We start from the raw sequence: 22881 nt of genomic DNA, 5'->3' as shown, positions 1-22881 counted from the left end.
GAAGCCCTGGCCGACTGTGATGTCTGGCATGTGCCCCCCACTTATGGCCACTTCTACACTTCGCACCATTCTGCTCATTAGCCACCTTAGAGGTGAGAGGGTGAATCCTCACTCTCACTGCCATCTTTTGCCTCCGCAATACGTGGTCAGCAGCTCAGAGGTTCTGATTCCCCATTGTCTGATTCCCCTCTGTCTCTGATGCTGGGGGATGGCCTGGTGGCGTGCTCTTGCTTCTGCCATCTGTGAGCTTTTTGCAGTCCGTTTCATCTGCCCCCTCAGGCAGCAGCCCAGAACTCCCCACGTGCCCTCAGAGCATGACAGGAAGAAGGGAGAGGATGAAGGCTCTCTGTGCCCTGTTGTTGACTGTCCAGGGGAACTGGTTGGCTACTGTGTGAGACTGGTTGCTGGGCTAGGTGGCCCTTCACTGGTCTGACCCAGCAGGGCTCTTCTGAGGTTCCTCTCAGGGGAAGGCCTCAGCCTCTCTGCCCTGTTGTTGGCCCTCCAGAGGAACTGGCTGGCCACTGTGTGAGACAGGAGGCTGGATTAGATGGGCCTTCCCTGGTCTGATCCAGCAGGGCTCTTCTGATGTTCTTCTCAGGAGAAGGCCTCAGCCTCTCTGCCCTGTTGTGGGCCCTCCAGAGGAACTGGTTGGCCACTGTGTGGGACAGGAGGCTGGACTAGATGGACCCTCCCTGGTCTGACCCAGCAGGGCTCTTCTGATCTTCTTCTCAGGGGAAGGCCTCAGCCTCTCTGCCCTGTTGTTGGCCCTCCAGAGGAACTGGCTGGCCACTGTGTGAGACAGGAGGCTGGACTGGATGGACCCTCACTGGTCTGACCCAGCAGGGCTCTTCTGAGGTTCTTCCCAGGGGAAGGCCTCGGCCTCTTTGCCCTGTTGTTGGCCCTCCAGAGGAACTGGCTGGCCACTGGGTGAGACAGGAGGCTGGACTGGATGGACCCTCACTGGTCTGACCCAGCAGGGCTCTTCTGATGCTCTTCTCAGGGGAAGGCCTCAGCCTCTCTGCTCTGTTGTTGGCCCTCCAGAGGAACTGGCTGGCCCCTGTGTGAGACAGGAGGCTGGACAAGACCCAGGAGGCCTGGTCTGACCCAGCAGGGCTCTTCTGAGGTTCTTCTCAGGGGAAGGCCTCAGCCTCTCTGCGCTGTTGCTGACTCAAAAATCCAAACCGAAGACTAGGCAATCAATAAAGGAATGCACATATCCTAAACCTAAAAAATGAATATAGACTGGAGCTTCCACAGCCAACAGATATTCATGATTGTAATGGCTGCAGGTGGAGTCTAAAGGTTGAAGAAGGCGTCTTCACCGAAACCAGTCCTGAGCTTCTTGATTTGACTGCAGCGTCCATTCCTTTGTTACTCTTCAATTATCCATTTCAGGACACTTTTGGAAGAGTTCTTGAACGGTGCACTGATATTGTTTATGGACATTATTTTTTATGGACAGTGCCTGTTCGTCAGCTTCATTATTATAATCTACTAGTGGTTGGATACAGAAATTATTGTCATAATTATTATTGTGCTACACAGTTTCCCATTGTTTACCAATCAATAAAAGAAACCAAGTCCCACGTAGATAGTTTCTTAGCCTAAGTTCTCCATGCGAAGACCAAGGTGCTTTAATATCTCCGTTTCAATTTCTTATTACAAATCTTCCACGGTGGTTAGGCTTACAGTGATGTTGTCATTCACATCACACTGTGTGTACAATCAAATTTTTATTTCTGTTCTTTTTTTATTCCATTGTATTTTTTATTTTGCTACCGGACACCAAGGAAATCACTTGTTCCTTCTTTCTGAGCTCCTCTCTGTAATCGCTCTATAGAGCCAGACACACTATGTAGAGGATGGTGTGGAATTGTTTTCTGTGGCCCCAGAAGGTAGGACCAGAACCAATGGGTTGAAATTAAATCGAAAGAGTTTCTGGCTCAACATTAGGAAGAACTTCCTGACTGTTAGAGCAGTTCCTCAGTGGTCAAGAGGTGGTGGGCTTGCTCAAGAGGTGGTGGGCTCTCCTTCCTTGGAGGTTTTTCAACAGAGTCTAGATGGCCATCTGACAGCAATGAGGATCCTGTGAATTTACAGGGAGGTGTTTGTGAGTTTAGAGCGGTTCCTCAGTGGAAGACGCTTCCTCCTTGGGAGGTGGTGGGCTCTCCTTCCTTGGAGGTTTTTCAACAGAGTCTAGATGGCCATCTGACAGCAATGAGGATCCTGTGAATTTACAGGGAGGTGTTTGTGAGTTTAGAGCGGTTCCTCAGTGGAAGACGCTTCCTCCTTGGGAGGTGGTGGGCTCTCCTTCCTTGGAGGTTTTTCAACAGAGGCTAGATGGCCATCTGACAGCAATGAGGATCCTGTGAATTTACGGGGAGGTGTTTGTGAGTTTCCTGCACTGTGCAGGAGGTTGGACTAGATGACACCTGGAGGTCCCTTCCAACTCTATGACTCTGTGAAAGGAAAGGACCTCCAGGGTTATCTGTTCTAGTCCTACAGGCTTCCTCAGGAGGTGGTGGACTCTTTATCCTTGGAGGTTTTTCAACAGAGGCTGGATGGCCCTCTGACAGCAATGAGAATCCTGTGAATTTAGGGGGAGGTGTTTGTGAGTTTAGAGCGGTTCCTCAGTGGAAGACGCTTCCTCCTTGGGAGGTGGTGGGCTCTCCTTCCTTGGAGGTTTTTCAACAGAGGCTAGATGGCCATCTGACAGCAATGAGGATCCTGTGAATTTACGGGGAGGTGTTTGTGAGTTTAGAGCGGTTCCTCAGTGGAAGACGCTTCCTCCTTGGGAGGTGGTGGGCTCTCCTTCCTTGGAGGTTTTTCAACAGAGGCTAGATGGCCATCTGACAGCAATGAGGATCCTGTGAATTTACGGGGAGGTGTTTGTGAGTTTAGAGCGGTTCCTCAGTGGAAGACGCTTCCTCCTTGGGAGGTGGTGGGCTCTCCTTCCTTGGAGGTTTTTCAACAGAGGCTAGATGGCCATCTGACAGCAATGAGGATCCTGTGAATTTACGGGGAGGTGTTTGTGAGTTTAGAGCAGTTCCTCAGTGGAAGACGCTTCCTCCTTGGGAGGTGGTGGGCTCTCCTTCCTTGGAGGTTTTTCAACAGAGGCTAGATGGCCATCTGACAGCAATGAGGATCCTGTGAATTTACGGGGAGGTGTTTGTGAGTTTCCTGCACTGTGCAGGAGGTTGGACTAGATGACACCTGGAGGTCCCTTCCAACTCTATGACTCTGAAAGGAAAGGACCTCCAGGGTTATCTGTTCTAGTCCTACAGGCTTCCTCAGGAGGTGGTGGGCTCTTTATCCTTGGAGGTTTTAAACAGAGGCTGGATGGCCATCTGACAGCAATGAGGATCCTGTGAATTTAGGGGGAGGTGCTTGTGAGTTTCCTGCATTGTGCAGGGGGTTGGACTAGAGGTCCCTGGAGGTCCCTTCCAACTCTACGATTCTATGATTCCTCCGCTTCTTCGTCCCAGATCTGCTCTCTCCTCAGCTCTATTCTGCCCACATCCTTTTTGTGGCTCAGAAGGTGTGGTGGGCACAGCAGGCTCTATGTTACAGTCTTTTTGGCTGCATCCCCTCTTACCCCTTTCTCTCTCTCTCTGCAGTCTTTCACCGGGAAATCGTGTCCGAAATGGGAGCCCTGGGCGTCCTGGGCCCAACCATCAAAGGTAACACGCTCCTCTTCTTCCTCCTCTTTCTTCCTCTGCGTGGCACTAAGTGCGCCACCATGCCATTGGTCGGAAGTGTGCAGAAGGGCACGGAAGCATTGCTTGGGAAAGCTTGCCTGCCTCTAGGGGTAAGAGGCTCACAGTTCGAAGTCCCTCTTTTTTTCCTGTGAGCTTCTACACAGTTGGCTAGAGAGGTGGTTAATAAATAACTTAAATACATTGATGGCACTATGGAGATAATAACGGAGCAATGTTTTGTAAGTGTTGTAATACTCAGCGGTGTGTTTTGATACTGCTAGCTTGCATCTTGGCTCATTTTGTGAATTTAGGGGTTTGGTTTGCGAAGCTACTGATGGCCCTCTGCTCCAGATGTTGATCCAATCCCCTCTTGAAGCTGTCTGTGCTTGTAGCCGCCGCCACCTCCAGTGGCAGTGAATGCCACGTGTCAATCACCCTTTGGGGGAAGAAGGACTTCTTTTAGCATTGTGCTTTGGTGGAATGTCCCAAGAGATTAACCTGCCTGGTTACAGTTTTGGGGAGCAATGAATAGTCCTGGGATGGGTTTGTGTTACGGCTGGTGTGTTGAGAGTCCACCTTCATTTCCCACAGGTTACGGCTGCGCAGGGACCACCTACGTTGCCTACGGGCTCCTGGCGAGGGAGATTGAGCGGGTGGACAGCAGCTACCGGTCGGTCATGAGCGTTCAGTCGTCTTTGGTGATGCACCCAATATATGCCTATGGGACAGAGGAGCAGAAGCAGAAATATTTGCCCCGCTTGGGTGAGTGAAGTGAAGGGGTTTGGAGAACTGGGCTGCTGGGCTGCTGGGATGGCCTTGGGTCAGCCAGAGCTCTCTTATCTGGGAGAACCGGGTTTGATCCAAGCTCCTCCGCTTGCAGTTGCTGGAATGGCCTTGGATCAGCCATGGCTCTCTTATCTGGGAGAACCGAGTTTGATTCCAGCTCCTCCACTTGCAGCTGCTGGAATGGCCTTGGATCAGCCATGGCTCTCTTATCTGGGAGAACCGAGTTTGATTCCAGCTCCTCCACTTGCAGCTGATGGAATGGCCTTGAGTCAGCCATGGCTCTCTTATCTGGGAGAACCGAGTTTGATTCCAGCTCCTCCACTTGCAGCTGATGGAATGGCCTTGAGTCAGCCATGGCTCTTTTATCTGGGAGAACCAAGTTTGATTCCAGCTCCTCCACTTGCAGCTGCTGGAATGGCCTTGAGTCAGCCAGAGCTCTCTTATCTGGGAGAACCGAGTTTGATTCCAGCTCCTCCACTTGCAGCTGCTGGAATGGCCTTGAGTCAGCCATGGCTCTCTTATCTGGGAGAACCGGGTTTGATTCCCCACTCCTCCAGTTGCAGCTGCTGGAATGGCCTTGGGTCAGCCAGAGCTCTCTTATCTGGGAGAACTGGGTTTGATTCCACTCCTCCAGTTGCAGCTGCTGGAATGGCCTTGGGTCAGCCAGAGCTCTCTTATCTGGGAAAACCGGGTTTGATTCCCCACTCCTCCAGTTGCAGCCGCTGGAATGGCCTTGGGTCAGCCAGAGCTCTCTTATCTGGGAGAACCAGGTTTGATTCCCCACTCCTCCACTTGAAGCTGCTGAAATGGCCATGGGTCAGCCAGAGCTCTCTTATCTGGGAGAACCGGCTTTGATTCCCCACTCCTCCACTTGAAGCTGCTGGAATGGCCTTGAGTCAGCCAGAGCTCTCTTATCTGGGAGATCCAGGTTTGATTCCCCACTCCTCCACTTGCAGCTGCTGGAATGGCCTTGGGTCAGCCAGAGCTCTCTTATCTGGGAGATCCAGGTTTGATTCCCTACTCCTCCACTTGCAGCTGCTGGAATGGCTTTGGGTCAGCCAGAGCTCTCTTATCTGGGAGAACCAGGTTTGATTCCCCACTCCTCCACTTGCAGCTGCTGGAATGGCCTTGGAACAGCCAGAGCTCTCTTATCTGGGAGATCCAGGTTTGATTCCCTACTCCTCCACTTGCAGCTGCTGGAATGGCCTTGGGTCAGCCAGAGCTCTCTCATCTGGGAGAACCAGGTTTGATTCCCCACTCCTCCACTTGCAGCTGCTGGAATGGCCTTGGGTCAGCCAGAGCTCTCTTATCTGGGAGAACCGGGTTTCATTCCCCACTCCTCCACTTGCAGCTGCTGGAATGGCCTTGGGTCAGCCAGAGCTCTCTTATCTGGGAGAACCGGGTTTGATTCTCCACTCCTCCCCTTGCAGCTGCTGGAATGGCCTTGGGTCAGCCAGAGCTCTCTTATCTGGGAGAACCGGGTTTGATTCCCCACTCCTCCACTTGCAGCTGCTGGAATGGCCTTGGGTCAGCCAGAGCTCTCTTATCTGGGAGATCCAGGTTTGATTCCCTACTCCTCCACTTGCAGCTGCTGGAATGGCCTTGGGTCAGCCATAGCTCTCTTATCTGGGAGAACCAGGTTTGATTCCCCACTCCTCCACTTGCAGCTGCTGGAATCGCCTTGGGTCAGCCAGAGCTCTTTTATCTGGGAGAACCAGGTTGGATTCCCCACTCCTCCACTTGCAGCTGCTGGAATCGCCTTGGGTCAGCCAGAGCTCTCTTATCTGGGAGATCCAGGTTTGATTCCCTACTCCTCCAGTTGCAGCTGCTGGAATGGCTTTGGGTCAGCCAGAGCTCTCTTATCTGGGAGATCCAGGTTTGATTCCCTACTCCTCCAGTTGCAGCTGCTGGAATGGCCTTGGGTCAGCTAGAGCTCTCTTATCTGGGAGAACCGGGTTTAATTCCCCACTCCTCCACTTGCAGCTGCTGGAATGGCCTTGGGTCAGCCAGAGATCCCTTATCTGGGAGATCCAGGTTTGATTCCCCACTCCTCCACTTGCAGCTGCTGGAATGGCCTTGGGTCAGCCAGAGCTCTCTTATCTGGGTGAACCGGGTTTGATTCCCCATTCCTCCACTTGCAGCTGCTGGAATGGCCTTGGGTCAGCCAGAGGTCTCTTATCTGGGAGATCCAGGTTTGATTCCCTACTCCTCCACTTGCAGCTGCTGGAATGGCCTTGGGTCAGCCAGAGGTCTCTTATCTGGGAGAACCGGGTTTGATTCCCCACTCCTCCACTTGCAGCTGCTGGAATGGCCTTGGGTCAGCCAGAGCTCTCTTATCTGCGAGAACCGGGTTTGATTCCCCACGCCTCCACTTGCACCTGCTGGAATGGCCTTGGGTCAGCCAGAGCTCTCTTTTCTGGGAGAACCAGGTTGGATTCCCCCTACCTCCAGTTGGAGGCCTTGAATGGAATGGCCTTGGGTCAGCCATAGCTGGCAGAGGTTGTCCTTGAAAGGGCAGCTTCTGTCAGAGCTCACTCAGCCCCCCCCCATCTCACAGGGTGTCTGTTGTGGGAGCGGGGAGGTAAAGGAGATTGTGAGCTGCTCTGAGATGCTGAGATTCAGAGTGGTGCTCTTCCCCAGCACCATATTTCAAAAGAATCAGCTTTCTTCCTGTCCACTTTCTTCATTGTTCCACTTTCCCATCCATATAGTGATGGGGAATACTGTGGCATGAATTATCTGGATCTTGGTCATCAGCCAGGGTGGAATTCTTGCAGGAGCTCATTTGCATATTAGGCCACACACCCCTGGTGTAGCCAATCCTCCAACAGCTTGCAAGGCTCTTTTTTGTAAGCTCTTGGAGGATGGGCTATACGGGGGCGTGGCCTAATATGCAAAGGAGCTCCTGCTAAATTGCACCCCTGGTCATCAGCGACGCATCCTTACGCTTCAGGATCTTTTCTCGCTCCTTCACGGCTGCCTCTTGCAGTCTCGTTCTTGAGCTCTACCATAGCGAAAGGCTGCTCACGTTTCTATTGACAAATTTTGTTCCACAGCAGCCTAGCACTTGGGGGGCAATAAACTGCTGTTGAGGGAGTGGGGGGGACTCAATGTGGTTCTCTTTGGGTGCTCTCAGGGGAGATCCAAGAGAGGGAAAGAGCATGAGAAGGATTTGGCTGGATTGGGGAGGAAGAAGGGGCATGAGGGGGGGGGACTATGGGGCACTCACCCTCTTGCCTTTCTCCCTGCAGCAAAAGGGGAATTGCTGGGCTGTTTTGGGCTCACAGAGCCCAACCATGGGAGCGATCCTGGCGGCATGGAGACGCGGGCCCGATACAACCCCTCCAGCAAGACCTACACACTCAATGGCACCAAAACCTGGTGAGATCCTGCGGCTTTATTTTATTTTATTTTATATGCTTTGAATTTCTATCCCGCCCTCCCTGCAAGCGGACTCAGGGCGGCTAACAACGTTCATATTTACAAGTTAAAACTAATAAAGGATAGTTACAATTTAAAACCATTTTGTGGTGCTGTATAAGCGAGTTCTTCTTTTCTGATGGGGATCACATAGTAGCTCTAAAGTGATGTGGGGGGGCAAGTTCTCTCCCAGCTAGATACCAAAGGCCTGTTGGAACAATTCGGTCTTACAGGCCCTGCGGAAAGTGGAAAGATCCTGCAGGGCCCTTATGGCCTCCGGGAGAGCATTCCACAGTTCTGGTGCTGCCACCGAGAAGGCCCTAGCCCGTGTCAAACGCAACCTAGCCTCCTTTGGTCCAGGGAGGGACAGTAGATTTTTTTGTCCCTGAACGCAGTGCTCTCTGGGGAACATGTGGAGAAAGGCAGTCCCGCAGATAGACCATAGAGGGCTTTCAAGGTCAATACCAACACCTCGAAACGGACTCGGAACACAATAGGTAGTCCGTGCAGCTCTTTCAGCACTGGCCAAATGTGCTCCCATCGAGGGAGCCCCATTAACAGCCGTGCCGCAGCGTTCTGCACTAACTGTAGTTCCCGAGCCAGCGTCAAGGGTAGCCCCATGTAGAGAGCATTACAGTGATCTGCTGAAGTGGGGGGTAGGAATGGGGAGCCCCAGAGCAGGTGACAGCAAGAGGCTGAATTTGGGGGCGGGGGGGCATCAGTTGTGTTTCCGAAATAGCCCCGTACGGCCTGCCATGGTTCAGTGGGATTCACCAGAATCCTCGGTTTCTGACGGGGCTGTTTTGGAGGAGCGGTGTTCCTCCAGACCCTGGGTGGCCAAACGGAGCCACAGTTGGGTCTTTCACACACATTGCGTAGCTCCCATAGCCTCCACCTCCCCGTTGGCCCACAACTTGGAGAAGGCGTTTAGTTAAAGTTGCTGTCTTTCTACCTCTCCCTCCCTCCTCCCTCTTCCACTCCATTCCCATCCCTTTCCTCTCCTTTCCTGCCTTGTGGCCCTCAGAACATCTGATGTTCATGTCTTGATCAGAGCCGAGTAGGCGGGGTAGGCAGTTGTCTAGAGCGCTACCCCACCTGGGGGGCACCGCTGGGCGCCCCCTCTCTCCCCTGATGCAAGGTGCGCGATACGCAAGCGTTGGTTTTCCCCGTTTCTGAGCTGCTTGATGATGTCACCTTTGACATCATTGTGCCACACGCGCAATTTCATTGTGCCACACGGGGGAGCTGGGAGGGGGGTGCTGCGCCGGGGTCTGCCTTGAGTGGCAAAACCCCCAGTGCTGGCCCTGGTCTTGGGGCTCTCAAATGTGTGATGCGTGGCTCTTACGCTTAAGCAAGTTTGGCCACCGCTGCGAGTCCAGACCCTTGACAACACCTGCTGCGTTTTCTCTCAGGATCACGAATTCTCCGGAGGCCGACCTGTGTGTGATGTGGGCCGTGTGTGAGGACGGCAAAGTGCGGGGCTTCCTCTTGGAGCGTGGCATGAAAGGGCTGTCCACCCCGAAGATCGAGGGCAAATTTTCCCTGCGGGCTTCCATCACGGGGATGATCGTCATGGAGGACGTGGAGGTCCCCGAGGAGAACCTGCTGCCCCACGTCTCTGGACTCGCTGTAAGAGCCCTCCTCTCAGGCTGGGTCGGATCGGCACCGCTGTTGTTGGCAGGGCCCTAGCATGGATTTTAAAAGCTTGGGCGGGGGGCTTTTTAAAAAGCCAGGGGAGCCCTTTCCCATCCACTGCCGGGCTTGCTGCTTCTCAGAAGCTTTCTGGAGGCTCTGAAAGGGGCCAGGTCGATGCAGCCAACCCTAAAACTTTGGAGTCAAGTAGGGACTGCACCTTGTGTGCAAGCAGGGGGGCTTCCTTCCTTCCGCCTCCCTCTCCCCCACTCCAGTGCTTTGCAGCCAGCCGCTCCCTCCATCCCCCCCTTTCCCGGGCCGTTCCACACGGCTTCCTCTCCTCCCACTCCTTCACCTCCCTCCTCCTCACCTGCCGCTTTTGCTGCTGCGCTGCGCTGGGCCCTGCTCAGTTTGGTGTAGAGAGGGAGCCAGTTTGAAGAGGAAGAATTGCAGATTTATACCCCGCTCTTCTCTCTGAATCAGAGACTCAGAGCGGCTACATCTTCTCCCCCCACAACAGACACCCTGTGAGGTGGGTGCGGCTAAGAGGGCTCTCACAGCAGCTGCCCTTTTAAGGACAGAGACTTAGAGTGGCCTATAATCTCCTATATCTTCCTCCCCCACAACAGACACCCTGTGAGGTGGGTGGGGCTGGAGAGGGCTCTCACAGCAGCTGCCCTTTCAAGGACAACCTCTGCCAGAGCTATGGCTGACCCAAGGCCATGCTAGCAGGTGCAAGTGGAGGAGTGGGGAATCAAACCCGGTTCTCCCAGATAAGAGTCCACACACTTAACCACTACACCAAACTCGCTCTCCAGTTTGGTGTAGTGGTTAAGTGTGCAGACTCTTATTTGAGAGAACCAGGCTTGACTCCCCACTCCTCCACTTGCAACTGCTGGAATGGCCTTGGGTCAGCCATAGCTCTCATAGAAGTTGTTCTTGAAAGGGCAGCTTCTGTGAGAGCTCTCTCAGCCCCACCCACCTCACAGGGTGTCTGTTGTGGGGGAGGAAGATATAGGAGATTGTAAACTGCTCTAAGTCTCTGTCCTTGAAAGGGCAGCTTCTGGGAGAGCTCTCTCAGCCCCACCTACCTCACAGGGTGTCTGTTGTGAGGGAAGAAGATAAAGGAGATTGCAAACCACTCTGAGACTCTTATTCAGAGAGAAGGGCGGGGTATAAATGCGGTCTTCTTCTTCTTTAGGGGAAGGTGTTTGTGAGTTTCCTGCATTGTGCAGGGGGTTGGACTAGATGACCCTAGAGGTCCCTTCTATCCTTCCAAGGTCGGTCAAAGGAGTCCCCAGCTTGCTGGGGGGAAAGTGGAGATGACTGGGGAAGGCAATGGCAAACCACCCTGTAAAAAAGTCTGCCATGAAGACGTCATGAAAGCAACGTCACCCCAGAGCCGGAAGCGACTGGTGCTTGCACAGGGGATCTTTCCTTTCCTTTCCTGCACCTGGAAGCCATGGCAACCTCTGGTGACTGACCCCCTAATGGGGGCCTGGAGGATATTCAAGGAGGTGGCTGAATAGAGCCTGCCTCTGCCTCTCAGCTGGGTATTTCAAGGACAGTTTCCCATCCAAGTACTAATCAGAGTCAACCCTGCTTAGCTTCTGAGATCTGAGAAGACTGGGTTTGCCTGGACTATCCCGGTCAGGGCAGCACAACTGCTTTCTGAAGCTCAGTTCCTTGTTGAAGCTTCAGTGCCATCTTTTTCCTGCAGGGTCCCTTTGGGTGCTTGAACAACGCTCGCTATGGGATCGCCTGGGGTGCTCTGGGAGCAGCTGAGTTCTGCATGCAGACAGCCAGGCAGTACACCCTGGACCGGTAAGGCCCCACAAAGCATGGGGAAATCAGGATCTGGGTGAATGCTTGCGGGAGGTTGGGACAAAGGTATGGTGATAATATACTCTGGTTCTTTAGAAGAAGAAGAAATTAGATTTATATCCCACCCTCCACTCCAAATCTCAGAGTCTCAGAGCGGCTCACAATCTCCTTTACCTTCCTCCCCCACAACAGACATCCTGTGAGGTGGGTGGGGCTGAGAGAGCTCTCACAGCGGCTGCCCTTTCAAGGACAGTTCTGCCAGAGCTATGGCTGACCCAAGGCCATTCCAGCAGGTGCAAGTGGAGGAGTGGGGAATCAAACCCGGTTCTCCCAGATAAGAGTCTGCGCACTTCACCACTACACCAAATTGACTTCTTCTGATTCCTGACCATTAGAGCAGTTCCTCAGTGGAACAGGCTTCCTTGGGAGGTGGTGGGCTCTCCTTCCTTGGAGGTTTTTGAACAGAGGCTAGATGGCCATCTGACAGCAATGAAGAGCCTGTGAATTTAGGGGGAGGTGTTTGTGAGTTTCCTGGATTGTGCAGGGGGTTGGACTAGATGACCCTAGAGGTCCCTTCCAACTCTGATTCTATGATCCAGCTCTGATTCTCCCTGTGGTTCCTGAAGGACAGTGGAATTGGGACTGCTCGTTCCCTTGCTGGAATTCAAGAATGTGTGCTGCGTTTAGAAGAGGGTCACCCTCCATTCACGCCGGAATATGCTCTCCTGAATCATACAGGCACTTCGCGTATTCCTGCACAAACAGAGGATTTCATTTCACATATGTTTGTGGCGGCCAAATTTGCAATCGCCTCGGTTTGGAAACAGCAAAATCCTCCATCAAGGCAGGCATGGTGGCTAAAGCTGTGGGACTACTTTGTCTTAGATAAGCTCACTCATGACTTAGATCCTCGTAACACCTCCCAATCTGCTTCTCTGGACTTTGTGTATAAATGGCGTCCCTTTATTGACAAGGTCTCAAAGGACAGCAAAAGTCCTAATGACCCATATCATGCTATACTGATGTCATGTCAACTGTTGTTGTAGCCTGGATTTTAATAACTAACTTTGTTTATATCCATCTTCCTGTTGTATATGGGTACATGTTACACATCTGCTGATGCATTTTCATACTTGTACCTTGAACTTTATATTAATAAAGCTTTTTATTAATCAAAAAAAAAAAATAGAAGAGGGTCACCCTCCCAGCCCTTCTTGCAGAAATACCAAGTTCAGATGGAACACTGCTTAGATCAAGAGAGCACCCAGCCTTTGGCTCTAGATTTACACCAGTGCACTAAAGCAATCATGCAGAGTGCTCTTAGAATCCTAGAGTTGGAAGGGACCTCCAGGGTCATCTAGTCCAACCTCCTGCACAATGCAGGAAACTCACAAACACCTCCCCTTAAATTTAGAGGGTCTCGAGTGTGTTTCAATGCTCCCTCTACGCTGTGGAGTCTTGTGAGCAAAAATTCTACTTTGTGAGCTACTGGCATTAAGGTTGTGGGCGACTGCAGAAATTAGTGTGCTCTGGGACCATCCTTCTTGAGCTAAGACAGAAATATTTGAGCCAGAAGCTAAAAAACTGGGCTAGCTCACACTAGCGCAGCTTAAAGGGAACACTGGTCTGTTTTGGAGTTAATGTGAGACCTTGCGCATGCCACTTCCTAATCAAGGGCTCACAACAGCCAGTGCCTGGGTTCCAGACACTTTATGGATTATTGGTCAACGTGTCAGCTATTAGTAAAGTAAGTTATGTGGATGAGCTTTATTACACTGAGCCTGCTATTTATTACACAGATCTCCTGCTCTGAATTCTGAGTTTGGTTCTTTAATTATAAAAGGTAGCTGACCCCTGGCTTACGTGCTGTCACGCTAAATGGACATATGGACATATGAGGCTGCCTTCTACTGAATCAGACCCTCTTTAGTCCATCAAAGTCAGTCTTGTCTACTCAGACTGGCAGCGGCTCTCCAGGGTCTCTAGCTGAGGTTTTTCACGCCTACTTTTTGGGCCTTTTTTAGTTGGAGATGCCGGGGATTGAACCTGGGACCTTCTGCTTGCCAAGCAGATGCTCTCCAACTGAGCCACTGTCCCTTCCCAAATCAGTATTGTCTACTCAGACTGGCAGTGGCTCTCCAGGGTCCCAAGCTGATGCTTTTCACACCTACTTGCCTGGACCCTTTTTAGTTGGAGATGCTGGGGATTGAACCTGGGACCTTTTTGCTTACCAAGCAGATGCTCTACCACTCAGCCACCATTCCTTCCTATATGAACATATAAAGCTGCCTTCTACTGAATCAGACCCTCTTTGGTCCATCAAAGTCAGTATTGTCTACTTAGACTGGCAGCAGCTCTCCAGGGTCTCTAGCTGAGGTTTTTCACACCTACTTTTTGGACCTTTTTTAGTTGGAGATGCTGGGGATTGAACCTGGGACCTTCTGCTTACCAAGCAGATGCTCTACCACTGAGCCACCGCCCCTCCCCATTCAGTTTAAATTTGCAAGTGGATTTTGCTATTTCACACGGCAAAATCCAGTTGGAAAGTGGATTGAAGGTGGATTGAAAGTGCACTATTTAGTGTGTGAGGCTAAAGTTCCGTTTCAAAGCAAGACCACTGGTCATAGGGTTGAAGGGGACCACTGGTCATAGGGTTGCCAGCCTCCAGGTGAGGTCTGGAGAGCTCCCAAACTACAACTGATATCTTGGCCAACAGAGATTAGTTCATCTGGAGCAAATGGCTTCTTTGGAGGTGGACTGTAGGGCATTATGCCTTACAGAGGTCCCTTCCCAAACCCTGCCTTCCACAGGCTCCATCCCATAATCTCCAGGAATTTCCCAATGGAGAGGAGTTGTCAACCTACCAGTGATTCATGTACCACTGAGTGCAATTCTTGTATATTCACATGCACACTCAAATTGCACAATACAGTTCAGTCAGTTTAATTGTGCTACATGGACTAACCTGTCTTCTCTCACCAACCAATGGTTATCTCCCAGGACCCAGTTTGGTGTCCCCCTGGCAAAAAACCAACTGATCCAAAAGAAGCTGGCCGATATGCTTACAGAGATCACCATTGGTTTAAACGCATGCCTTCAGTTGGGCCGTCTCAAAGATGAAGACAAGTACGTATGCGTGCAGGGAAAACATGATTGCTTCGTGCTGTAGTGTTAGTCCAGGGCCATGGGATTCCACTCGGAGCAAACGACTTTGCCCTTCTAAGCATTCCTGTGGACCGAGGGTACAGGTGTTTGGCTGACTGAGAGGGGAGGAAAATTACTCCTAAGTTGGTAATTGGTTCAGGGTCTATTTCCATTTTAGCACATGTGCCAAATGTACAAAAGCCCTTCCTTGAGTCATTCCAAAAGGGGTGAGATGGGAATGGAAGCAGTTGTATCCCCTGGTGGTAGGGTTATTTAAATGTAATACTTCTGAGTATATACAGAAAATCACATATTTGACTGCGGCTTAGTTTTGGGGGTTTTAAAGGCAAAAACCCTTCAGGGAGTAGACTCTCTTGGAACTTTTCTCTCCCATGCTGTAGTCCAAGAGTCCACAACTTGCCTGTGGACACCACAATGCTCACAGCACTGACTGGCCGTGCAGCTGCCACCACAGCACAAGGATCCACATGGCATGATGTTGGTTATGCAAGAAAAATTTTTAAAACAAAATGTTGATTTTAAAAGGCATCCTGTTAAAACAGTTTCTGCCTGCCATGTTGAAGATTTACTAACTCGAGTTACGCGTAACCTAATTCCTTGCCATTTTGTGGTTGGCTCCACCTTCTGTGGTAGCCATTTTGTGGTTGGCTCCACCTCCTGGGGCAGCCATTTTGTGGTGGCACTCAGTACCGTGTCAGAATTCCAAAGGTGTCCGCAGGCTCAAAAAGGTTGCAGACCCCTTCTTTAGTTCTTTAACTTTAGATAAGTGGTTTTTAAAAAATGGGAAGGAATATTTTACCACCTACAGCCTGATGTGGTACAATCCACTCTCTGGCACCACATTTTGCTGCATGGATAGATCAGGCTACAAGCAAGCAGCCCATGCCCTCCTGTCTGTAATGAAAATGTGCATCGTGCCCTCTTCTCTCTCCTGCTCTGCTGCCTCTTGTGTGCCCCCAGAGCCACCCCTGAGATGATTTCCATGCTGAAGCGGAATTCCTGTGGGAAGGCCCTGGACATCGCGCGGCAAGCACGGGACATGCTGGGAGGCAACGGCATTGCAGACGAGTACCACGTCATTAGGCACGTCATGAACCTGGAGGCCGTCAACACCTACGAAGGTCAGCGGGGTTCTGTGACTTTCTGTGGCGGTGGGCTGATGATTCAGATCTGGGCTAACGAGACCTTGGCATTCTGCTCTTTTGCGGCAACAGCATTTCCCCTCCCCCACCCCCCAACTCCTCATAAGAACATAAGAGAAGCCATGTTGGATCAGGCCAATGGCCTCTCCAGTCCAACACTCTGTGTCACATAAGAACATAAGAGAAGCCCTGTTGGATCAGGCCAGTGGCCCCTCCAGTCCAACACTCTGTGTCACATAAGAACATAAGAGAAGCCCTGTTGGATCAGGCCAGTGGCCCCTCTAGTCCAACACTCTGTGTCACAGAAGAACATAAGAGAAGCCATGTTGGATCAGGCCAAAGGCCTCTCCAGTCCAACACTCTGTGTCACAGAAGAACATAAGAGAAGCCATGTTGGATCAGGCCAATGGCCTCTCCAGTCCAACACTCTGTATCACATAAGAACATAAGAGAAGCCATGTTGGATCAGGCCAGTGGCCCCTCCAGTCCAACACTCTGTGTCACATAAGAACATAAGAGAAGCCCTGTTGGATCAGGCCAAAGGCCTCTCCAGTCCAACACTCTGTGTCACATAAGAACATAAGAGAAGCCATGTTGGATCAGGCCAAAGGCCTCTCCAGTCCAACACTCTGTGTCACATAAGAACATAAGAGAAGCCATGTTGGATCAGGCCAATGGCCTCTCCAGTCCAACACTCTGTATCACATAAGAACATAAGAGAAGCCATGTTGGATCAGGCCAATGGCCCCTCCAGTCCAACACTCTGTGTCACAGAAGAACATAAGAGAAGCCATGTTGGATCAGGCCAATGGCCCCTCCAGTCCAACACTCTGTGTCACATAAGAACATAAGAGAAGCCCTGTTGGATCAGGCCAGTGGCCCCTCCACTCCAACACTCTGTGTCACAGAAGAACATAAGAGAAGCCATGTTGGATCAGGCCAGTGGCCCCTCCAGTCCAACACTCTGTGTCACATAAGAACATAAGAGAAGCCCTGTTGGATCAGGCCAAAGGCCTCTCCAGTCCAACACTCTGTGTCACATAAGAACATAAGAGAAGCCATGTTGGATCAGGCCAAAGGCCTCTCCAGTCCAACACTCTGTGTCACATAAGAACATAAGAGAAGCCATGTTGGATCAGGCCAATGGCCTCTCCAGTCCAACACTCTGTGTCACAGAAGAACATAAGAGAAGCCATGTTGGATCAGGCCAGTGGCCCCTCCAGTCTAACACTCTGTGTCACATAAGAACATAAGAGAAGCCCTGTTGGATCAGGCCAGTGGCCCCTCCAGTCCAACACTCTGTGTCACGTAAGAACATAAGAGAAGCCCTGTTGGATCAGGGCAGTGGCCTCTCCAGTCCAACACTCTGTATCACATAAGAACATAAGAGAAGCCATGTTGGATCAGGCCAATGGCCCCTCCAGTCCAACACTCTGTGTCACATAAGAACATAAGAGAAGCCCTGTTGGATCAGGCCAGTGGCCCCTCCAGTCTAACACTCTGTGTCACATAAGAACATAAGAGAAGCCATGTTGGATCAGGCCAAAGGCCTCTCCAGTCCAACACTCTGTGTCACAGAAGAACATAAGAGAAGCCATGTTGGATCAGGCCAGTGGCCTCTCCAGTCCAACACTCTGTATCACATAAGAACATAAGAGAAGCCATGTTGGATCAGGCCAGTGCCCCCTCCAGTCCAACACTCTGTGTCACATAAGAACATAAGAGAAGCCCTGTTGGATCAGGCCAAAGGCCTCTCCAGTCCAACACTCTGTGTCACATAAGAACATAAGAGAAGCCATGTTGGATCAGGCCAAAGGCCTCTCCAGTCCAACACTCTGTGTCACATAAGAACATAAGAGAAGCCATGTTGGATCAGGCCAATGGCCTCTCCAGTCCAACACTCTGTATCACATAAGAACATAAGAGAAGCCATGTTGGATCAGGCCAATGGCCCCTCCAGTCCAACACTCTGTGTCACATAAGAACATAAAAGAAGCCCTGTTGGATCAGGCCAGTGGCCCCTCCAGTCTAACACTCTGTGTCACATAAGAACATAAGAGAAGCCCTGTTGGATCAGGCCAGTGGCCCCTCCAGTCCAACACTCTGTGTCACGTAAGAACATAAGAGAAGCCCTGTTGGATCAGGCCAGAGGCCCCTCCAGTCTAACACTCTGTGTCACATAAGAACATAAGAGAAGCCCTGTTGGATCAGGCCAGTGGCCCCTCCAGTCCAACACTCTGTGTCACATAAGAACATAAGAGAAGCCCTGTTGGATCAGGCCAGTGGCCCATCCAGTCCAACACTCTGTGTCACATAAGAACGTAAGAGAAGCCATGTTGGATCAGGCCAGTGGCCCCTCCAGTCCAACACTCTGTGTCACATAAGAACGTAAGAGAAGCCATGTTGGATCAGGCCAGTGGCCCCTCCAGTCCAACATTCTGGAGGGATGGTGACTCAGTGGACGAGCATCTGCTTGGTAAGCAGAAGGTCCCAGGTTCAATCCCTGGCATCTCCAAAAAAGGGTCCAGGCAAATAGGTGTGAAAAACCTCAGCTGGAGACGCTGGAGAGCCGCTGCCAGTCTGAGTAGACAATATTGACTTTGATGGACCAAAGAGGGTCTGATTCAGTATAAGGCATCTTCGTATGTTCATATGATAAGGGAGGGACGGTGGCTCAGTGGTAGAGCATCTGCTTGGTAAGCAGAAGGTCCCTGGTTCAATCCCTGGCATCTCCAACTAAAAGGGTCCAGGCAAATAGGTGTGAAAACCCTCAGCTGGAGACCCTGGAGAGCCACTGCCAGTCTGAGGAGACAATACTGACTTTGATGGATCCAGGGTCTGATTCAATATAAGGCAGCTTCATATGTTCATACTCTGTGCCACACAGTGGCAAAAAACCAGGTGCCATCAGTGGGGCCAGGACACTAGAAGCCCTCCCACTGTTGCCCCTCCCAAGCACTTTTGAAGCCTTTCCAGAATTTCCCATCTCTTAAGCACAGTACCTTTTTTGGTGTGTTTGGAGTGGGCAAGGCATGGTAAGAAAATGATTTGATATAGTATGGATTTTTAACACTGGAAGGCACAAAAAGGTCATTTTACTGTTCTGGCAAATAGTTTACACTTGTTTCCTTGTAGTCTGCTTGAATAAGACATAATACCTAGATCTTAGCACCAAATGAAATGTTGATTTTAACTATGTTTGTATAATTTTATAGAATGTATTGTTTTTAACTATTGTGGCGTTCTTATGCTGTGAGCCGCCCTGAGTCTGCTTCAGTGGGAAGGGTGGGATACAAATCAAGAAGAAGAAGAAGAATTGCAGATCTATTCCCCGCCCTTCTCTCTGAATCAGAATTTCAGAGCGGCTTACAACCTCCTTTATCTTCTCTCCCCACAACAGACACCCTGTGAGGTTGAGTGGGCTTTCACAGCAGCTGCCCTTTCAAGGACAGAGACTCAGAGTGCCCTACAATCTCCTATATCTTCTCCCCCTACAACAGACACCCTGTGAGGCGGATGGGGCTGAGAGAGCTCTCACAGCAGCTGCCCTTTCAAGGACAGAGACTCAGAGCGCCCTACAATCTCCTATATTTTCTCCTCCCACAACAGACATCCTGTGAGGTGGGTGGAGATGAGAGGGCTCTCACAGCAGCTGCCCTTTCAAGGACAGAGACTCAGAGCGCCCTACAATCTCCTATATCTTCTCCCCCTACAACAGACACCCTGTGAGGCGGATGGGGCTGAGAGAGCTCTCACAGCAGCTGCCCTTTCAAGGACAGAGACTCAGAGTGCCCTACAATCTCCTATATCTTCTCCCCCTACAACAGACACCCTGTGAGGCGGATGGGGCTGAGAGAGCTCTCACAGCAGCTGCCCTTTCAAGGACAGAGACTCAGAGCGCCCTACAATCGCCTATATCTTCTCCTCCCACAACAGACACCCTGTGAGGCGGATGGGGCTGAGAGGGCTCTCACAGCAGCTGCCCTTTCAAGGACAGAGACTCAGAGCACCCTACAATCTCCTATATTTTCTCCTCCTACAACAGACACCCTGTGAGGTGGGTGGGGCTGAGAGGGCTCTCACAGCAGCTGCCCTTTCAAGGACAGAGACTCAGAGCACCCTACAATCTCCTATATTTTCTCCTCCCACAAGAGACACCCTGTGAGGTGGGTGGAGCTGAGAGGCTCTCACAGTAGCTGCCCTTTCAAGGACAGAGACTCAGTGCTCCCTACAATCTCCTTTATCTTCTCCCCCCACAACAGACACCCTGTGAGGTGGGTGGGGCTGAGAGGGCTCTCACAGCAGCTGCCCTTTCAAGGACAGAGACTCAGAGTGGCTCACAATCTCCTTTATCTTCTCCCCCCACAACAGACACCCTGTGAGGTGGGTGGGGCTGAGAGGGCTCTCACAGCAGCTGCCCTTTCAAGGACAGAGACTCAGAGCGGCTTACAATCTCCTTTATTTTCTCCCCCAACAACAGACACCCTGTGGGGTGGGTGGGGCTGAGAGGGCTCTCACAGCAGCTGCCCTTTCAAGGACAGAGACTCAGAGCGCTCTACAATCTCCTATATTTTCTCCCCCCACAACAGACACCCTGTGAGGTGGGTGGGGCTGAGAGGGCTCTCACAGCAGCTGCCCTTTCAAGGACAGCTCTGCCAGAGCTATGGCTGACCCAAGGCCATTCCAGCAGGTGCAAGTGGAGGAGTGGGGAATCAAACCTGGTTCTCCCACATAAGAGTCCACGCACTTAACCACTGCACCAAACTGGCTCAAATCAAATCAATCAATAAAAATAAATAAATAAAGGTGTTTGTAGGTAGTGATCCATGATAACCTTTCTGTGGGCAAGTGCAGGACTCACTATCAGCCTTTAGGATTCTGAGGTTATAAATAACTCTTCAGGAAGGTTTTCTTTCTGTTTCAACTTGGGCCCTGTGCCCTTGTGGGGATGTTTTCCCTTCGTTTCATAATTTCAAACGCAGTTTCTTTTCAGTTCTAAAAACTTCTGATTCCATCTGATGAATGGGAACTTTGACTTGAATGGGAGATCCAGTTTGGTGTGGTGGTTAAGTGCGCGGACTCCTGTCTGGGAGAACCGGGTTTGATTCCCCACTCCTCCACTTGCAGCTGCTGGAATGGCCTTGGGTCAGCCAGAGCTATCGCAGGAGTTGTCCTTGAAAGGGCAGCTGCTGGGAGAGCTCTCTCAGCCCCACCCACCTCACAGGGTGTTTGTTGTGGGGGAGGAAGGGAAAGGAGATTGTAAGCCGCTCTGAGATTCGGAGTGGAGGGCGGGATATAAATCCAATATCATCATCTTCTTCTTCTTAGAATGTTGGTTTCAAAGGACTCAAGCTCTCTGATTACATTGTGTGCTTTAAAGAAAATTGCACTGTTGGCCATTGGCTACAACCAGGGGTCGTTTTGTAAAAAAATAGGTGACGGAGCTCACTACGTAACTAAATAGGATATGACACCCCCCCCCCCCCACCAGCCAAAAGCAACCCAAGAAAGGAGAGCCCCAGTGAGTTAGGCCTGCTTGGGCTGGCTAGAGATCCAGCCAGCCCAAGCAGGCCTCGCTCACCTGGGGCTCTCCATGGCTGCCACCCCCAGTCAAAAGGCCAGCAAGCCACCCGCCACCCAAAATCACCTCAGAAGTGGAGAAAGGGTGGTGTGGGCTTCCCCAGAGGTTAATGAGGGCTGCTGGGGGTGTGGCAAAGCCCCTGGTGGCTGGCCGGCTGCCCGCTCTCCTAATCCAGGGATTGTTATGCAGCCGCACCTACTAGTCAATGGACAAGGTAGGTGGAGAGGAGGAGGGGGAGCTATCAGAAAGGTTCAGGAGCTGTGCTCCTGTGAGCTCCTGCTGAATTCAAGGCCTGGCTACAGCTGAGATGAGGGCAGTATGTACTTGTAATCAGAAATTCCTCTCCTTGCTTTTTCCTCGCAGGTACCCATGATATCCATGCCCTCATCTTGGGCAGGGCCATCACTGGACTCCAAGCTTTCACTGCTGGAAAATGAACGCGTTTCTCTGCGATGTGTCTTCGCCGCTCTGACAAGAGATCACCTGTAGAGACTGTGATGCCACAACGGTTTTTAAAAACTGAGCGTGCCTGCTGCTGCTGACCAGACTCTGAAGGAATGTGTTTCTTCACCTCAGCTCGTTTTCATTTTTGTAATTTGACTTGAAATTCCATACCCAAGGCAGGCACTGGAGAGTTCTCAACTCCAGGCCAAAAGGTGCAGATACAGGAGCTTGTGCTGAGGTCCAAAAAGCACGCCGTTATGCGGAAGGGAACGGCAATCCAGGCAGGGTACAGGATGAGGGAGTGTCTAGCTCCAAAACTGGGAAACTTGTCTGTCGGACAAGTAGTTGTGGTATGTAACTGCCAAGTGACCCAGCCAGAGCAATATCCAAACCAATGCAGGGCTCATCTACTGTGTAAGGATTTTTAAACGTTCCAGGACTGAGTCTTGCTGGTAAGGTAAGATAAAATAAAAGCACTGATCGCTTGCTGCTGAAATGCAGAACTTATCGCCTAGCTCTGCTGTGGGGCCTTGAATCAGCGGTTGTTACAGTGCCTCGTTATTCCTGTTTGTTAAAAGAAGCGCCAAGAATCTTTTCTGCTGTTTGACTAAATCTACAAATCCGACGGAGTCTGTCCCAGCTCTAGGGCAGTTTTGCACTTTTGAATCTCATGTTCCCTTTTGATTGTTTAAGGAATAAACTGAATTTGATGCATTTTCCACAGCAGATGTATTTATGTTCTAGAGAGACTGGTCAAAAATACTGACCTGCAGAGAAGAAAGTAGGAAGACCAGTAATACCCTAAGATTGTATTCGTGCTGTTCTGGTGAATGCAGCTCTCTTCTTGTCCAACTCTGTACACAGCTGGAGCTCATGCATCTGGCCCAAGTTGGTGTAGTGGTGAAGTGTGCAGACTCTTATCTGGGAGAACCGGGCTTGATTCCCCCCTCCTCCACTTGCAGCTGCTGGAATGGCCTTGGGTCAGCCATAGCTCTGGCAGAACTGTCCTTGAAAAGGCAGCTTCTGTTAGAGCTCTCTCAACCCCACCTACCTCACAGGGTGTCTGTTGTGGGGGAAGAAGCTAAAGGAGATTGTAAGCCGCTCTGAGGCTCTGATTCAGAGAGAAAGGCGGGGTATAAATCTATGGCCTTCTTCCTACTCTGAAACTCTAACCACTATACTACACTGG

The 22881-nt window shown here is 51.1% G+C and overlaps 1 protein-coding gene across 2 annotated transcripts in view; it reads left to right on the top strand.

Moving 5' to 3' along the window:
- The window catches only part of GCDH (glutaryl-CoA dehydrogenase), a 29727-nt gene extending 7321 nt beyond the window's left edge, over window positions 1-22406 (top strand). For both annotated transcript variants that reach the window (XM_060252615.1, XM_060252616.1), the window contains exons 5-12: window positions 3618-3680; window positions 4290-4460; window positions 7736-7865; window positions 9317-9533; window positions 11257-11360; window positions 14361-14486; window positions 15486-15646; window positions 21612-22406. In XM_060252615.1, coding sequence (XP_060108598.1) covers window positions 3618-3680; window positions 4290-4460; window positions 7736-7865; window positions 9317-9533; window positions 11257-11360; window positions 14361-14486; window positions 15486-15646; window positions 21612-21685 — 1046 coding nt within the window. In that variant the 3' untranslated portion in view covers window positions 21686-22406. The remainder of the gene's footprint in view (window positions 1-3617; window positions 3681-4289; window positions 4461-7735; window positions 7866-9316; window positions 9534-11256; window positions 11361-14360; window positions 14487-15485; window positions 15647-21611) is intronic.
- The last annotated feature ends 475 nt before the right edge of the window (window positions 22407-22881 follow it).

The sequence above is a fragment of the Heteronotia binoei genome, chromosome 13, assembly GCF_032191835.1.
Source record: "Heteronotia binoei isolate CCM8104 ecotype False Entrance Well chromosome 13, APGP_CSIRO_Hbin_v1, whole genome shotgun sequence".
Classification (NCBI taxonomy): domain Eukaryota; kingdom Metazoa; phylum Chordata; class Lepidosauria; order Squamata; family Gekkonidae; genus Heteronotia; species Heteronotia binoei.
The sequence above is the reverse complement of the archived record's forward strand: the minus strand, read 5'-3'. Positions and strand labels throughout refer to the sequence as shown.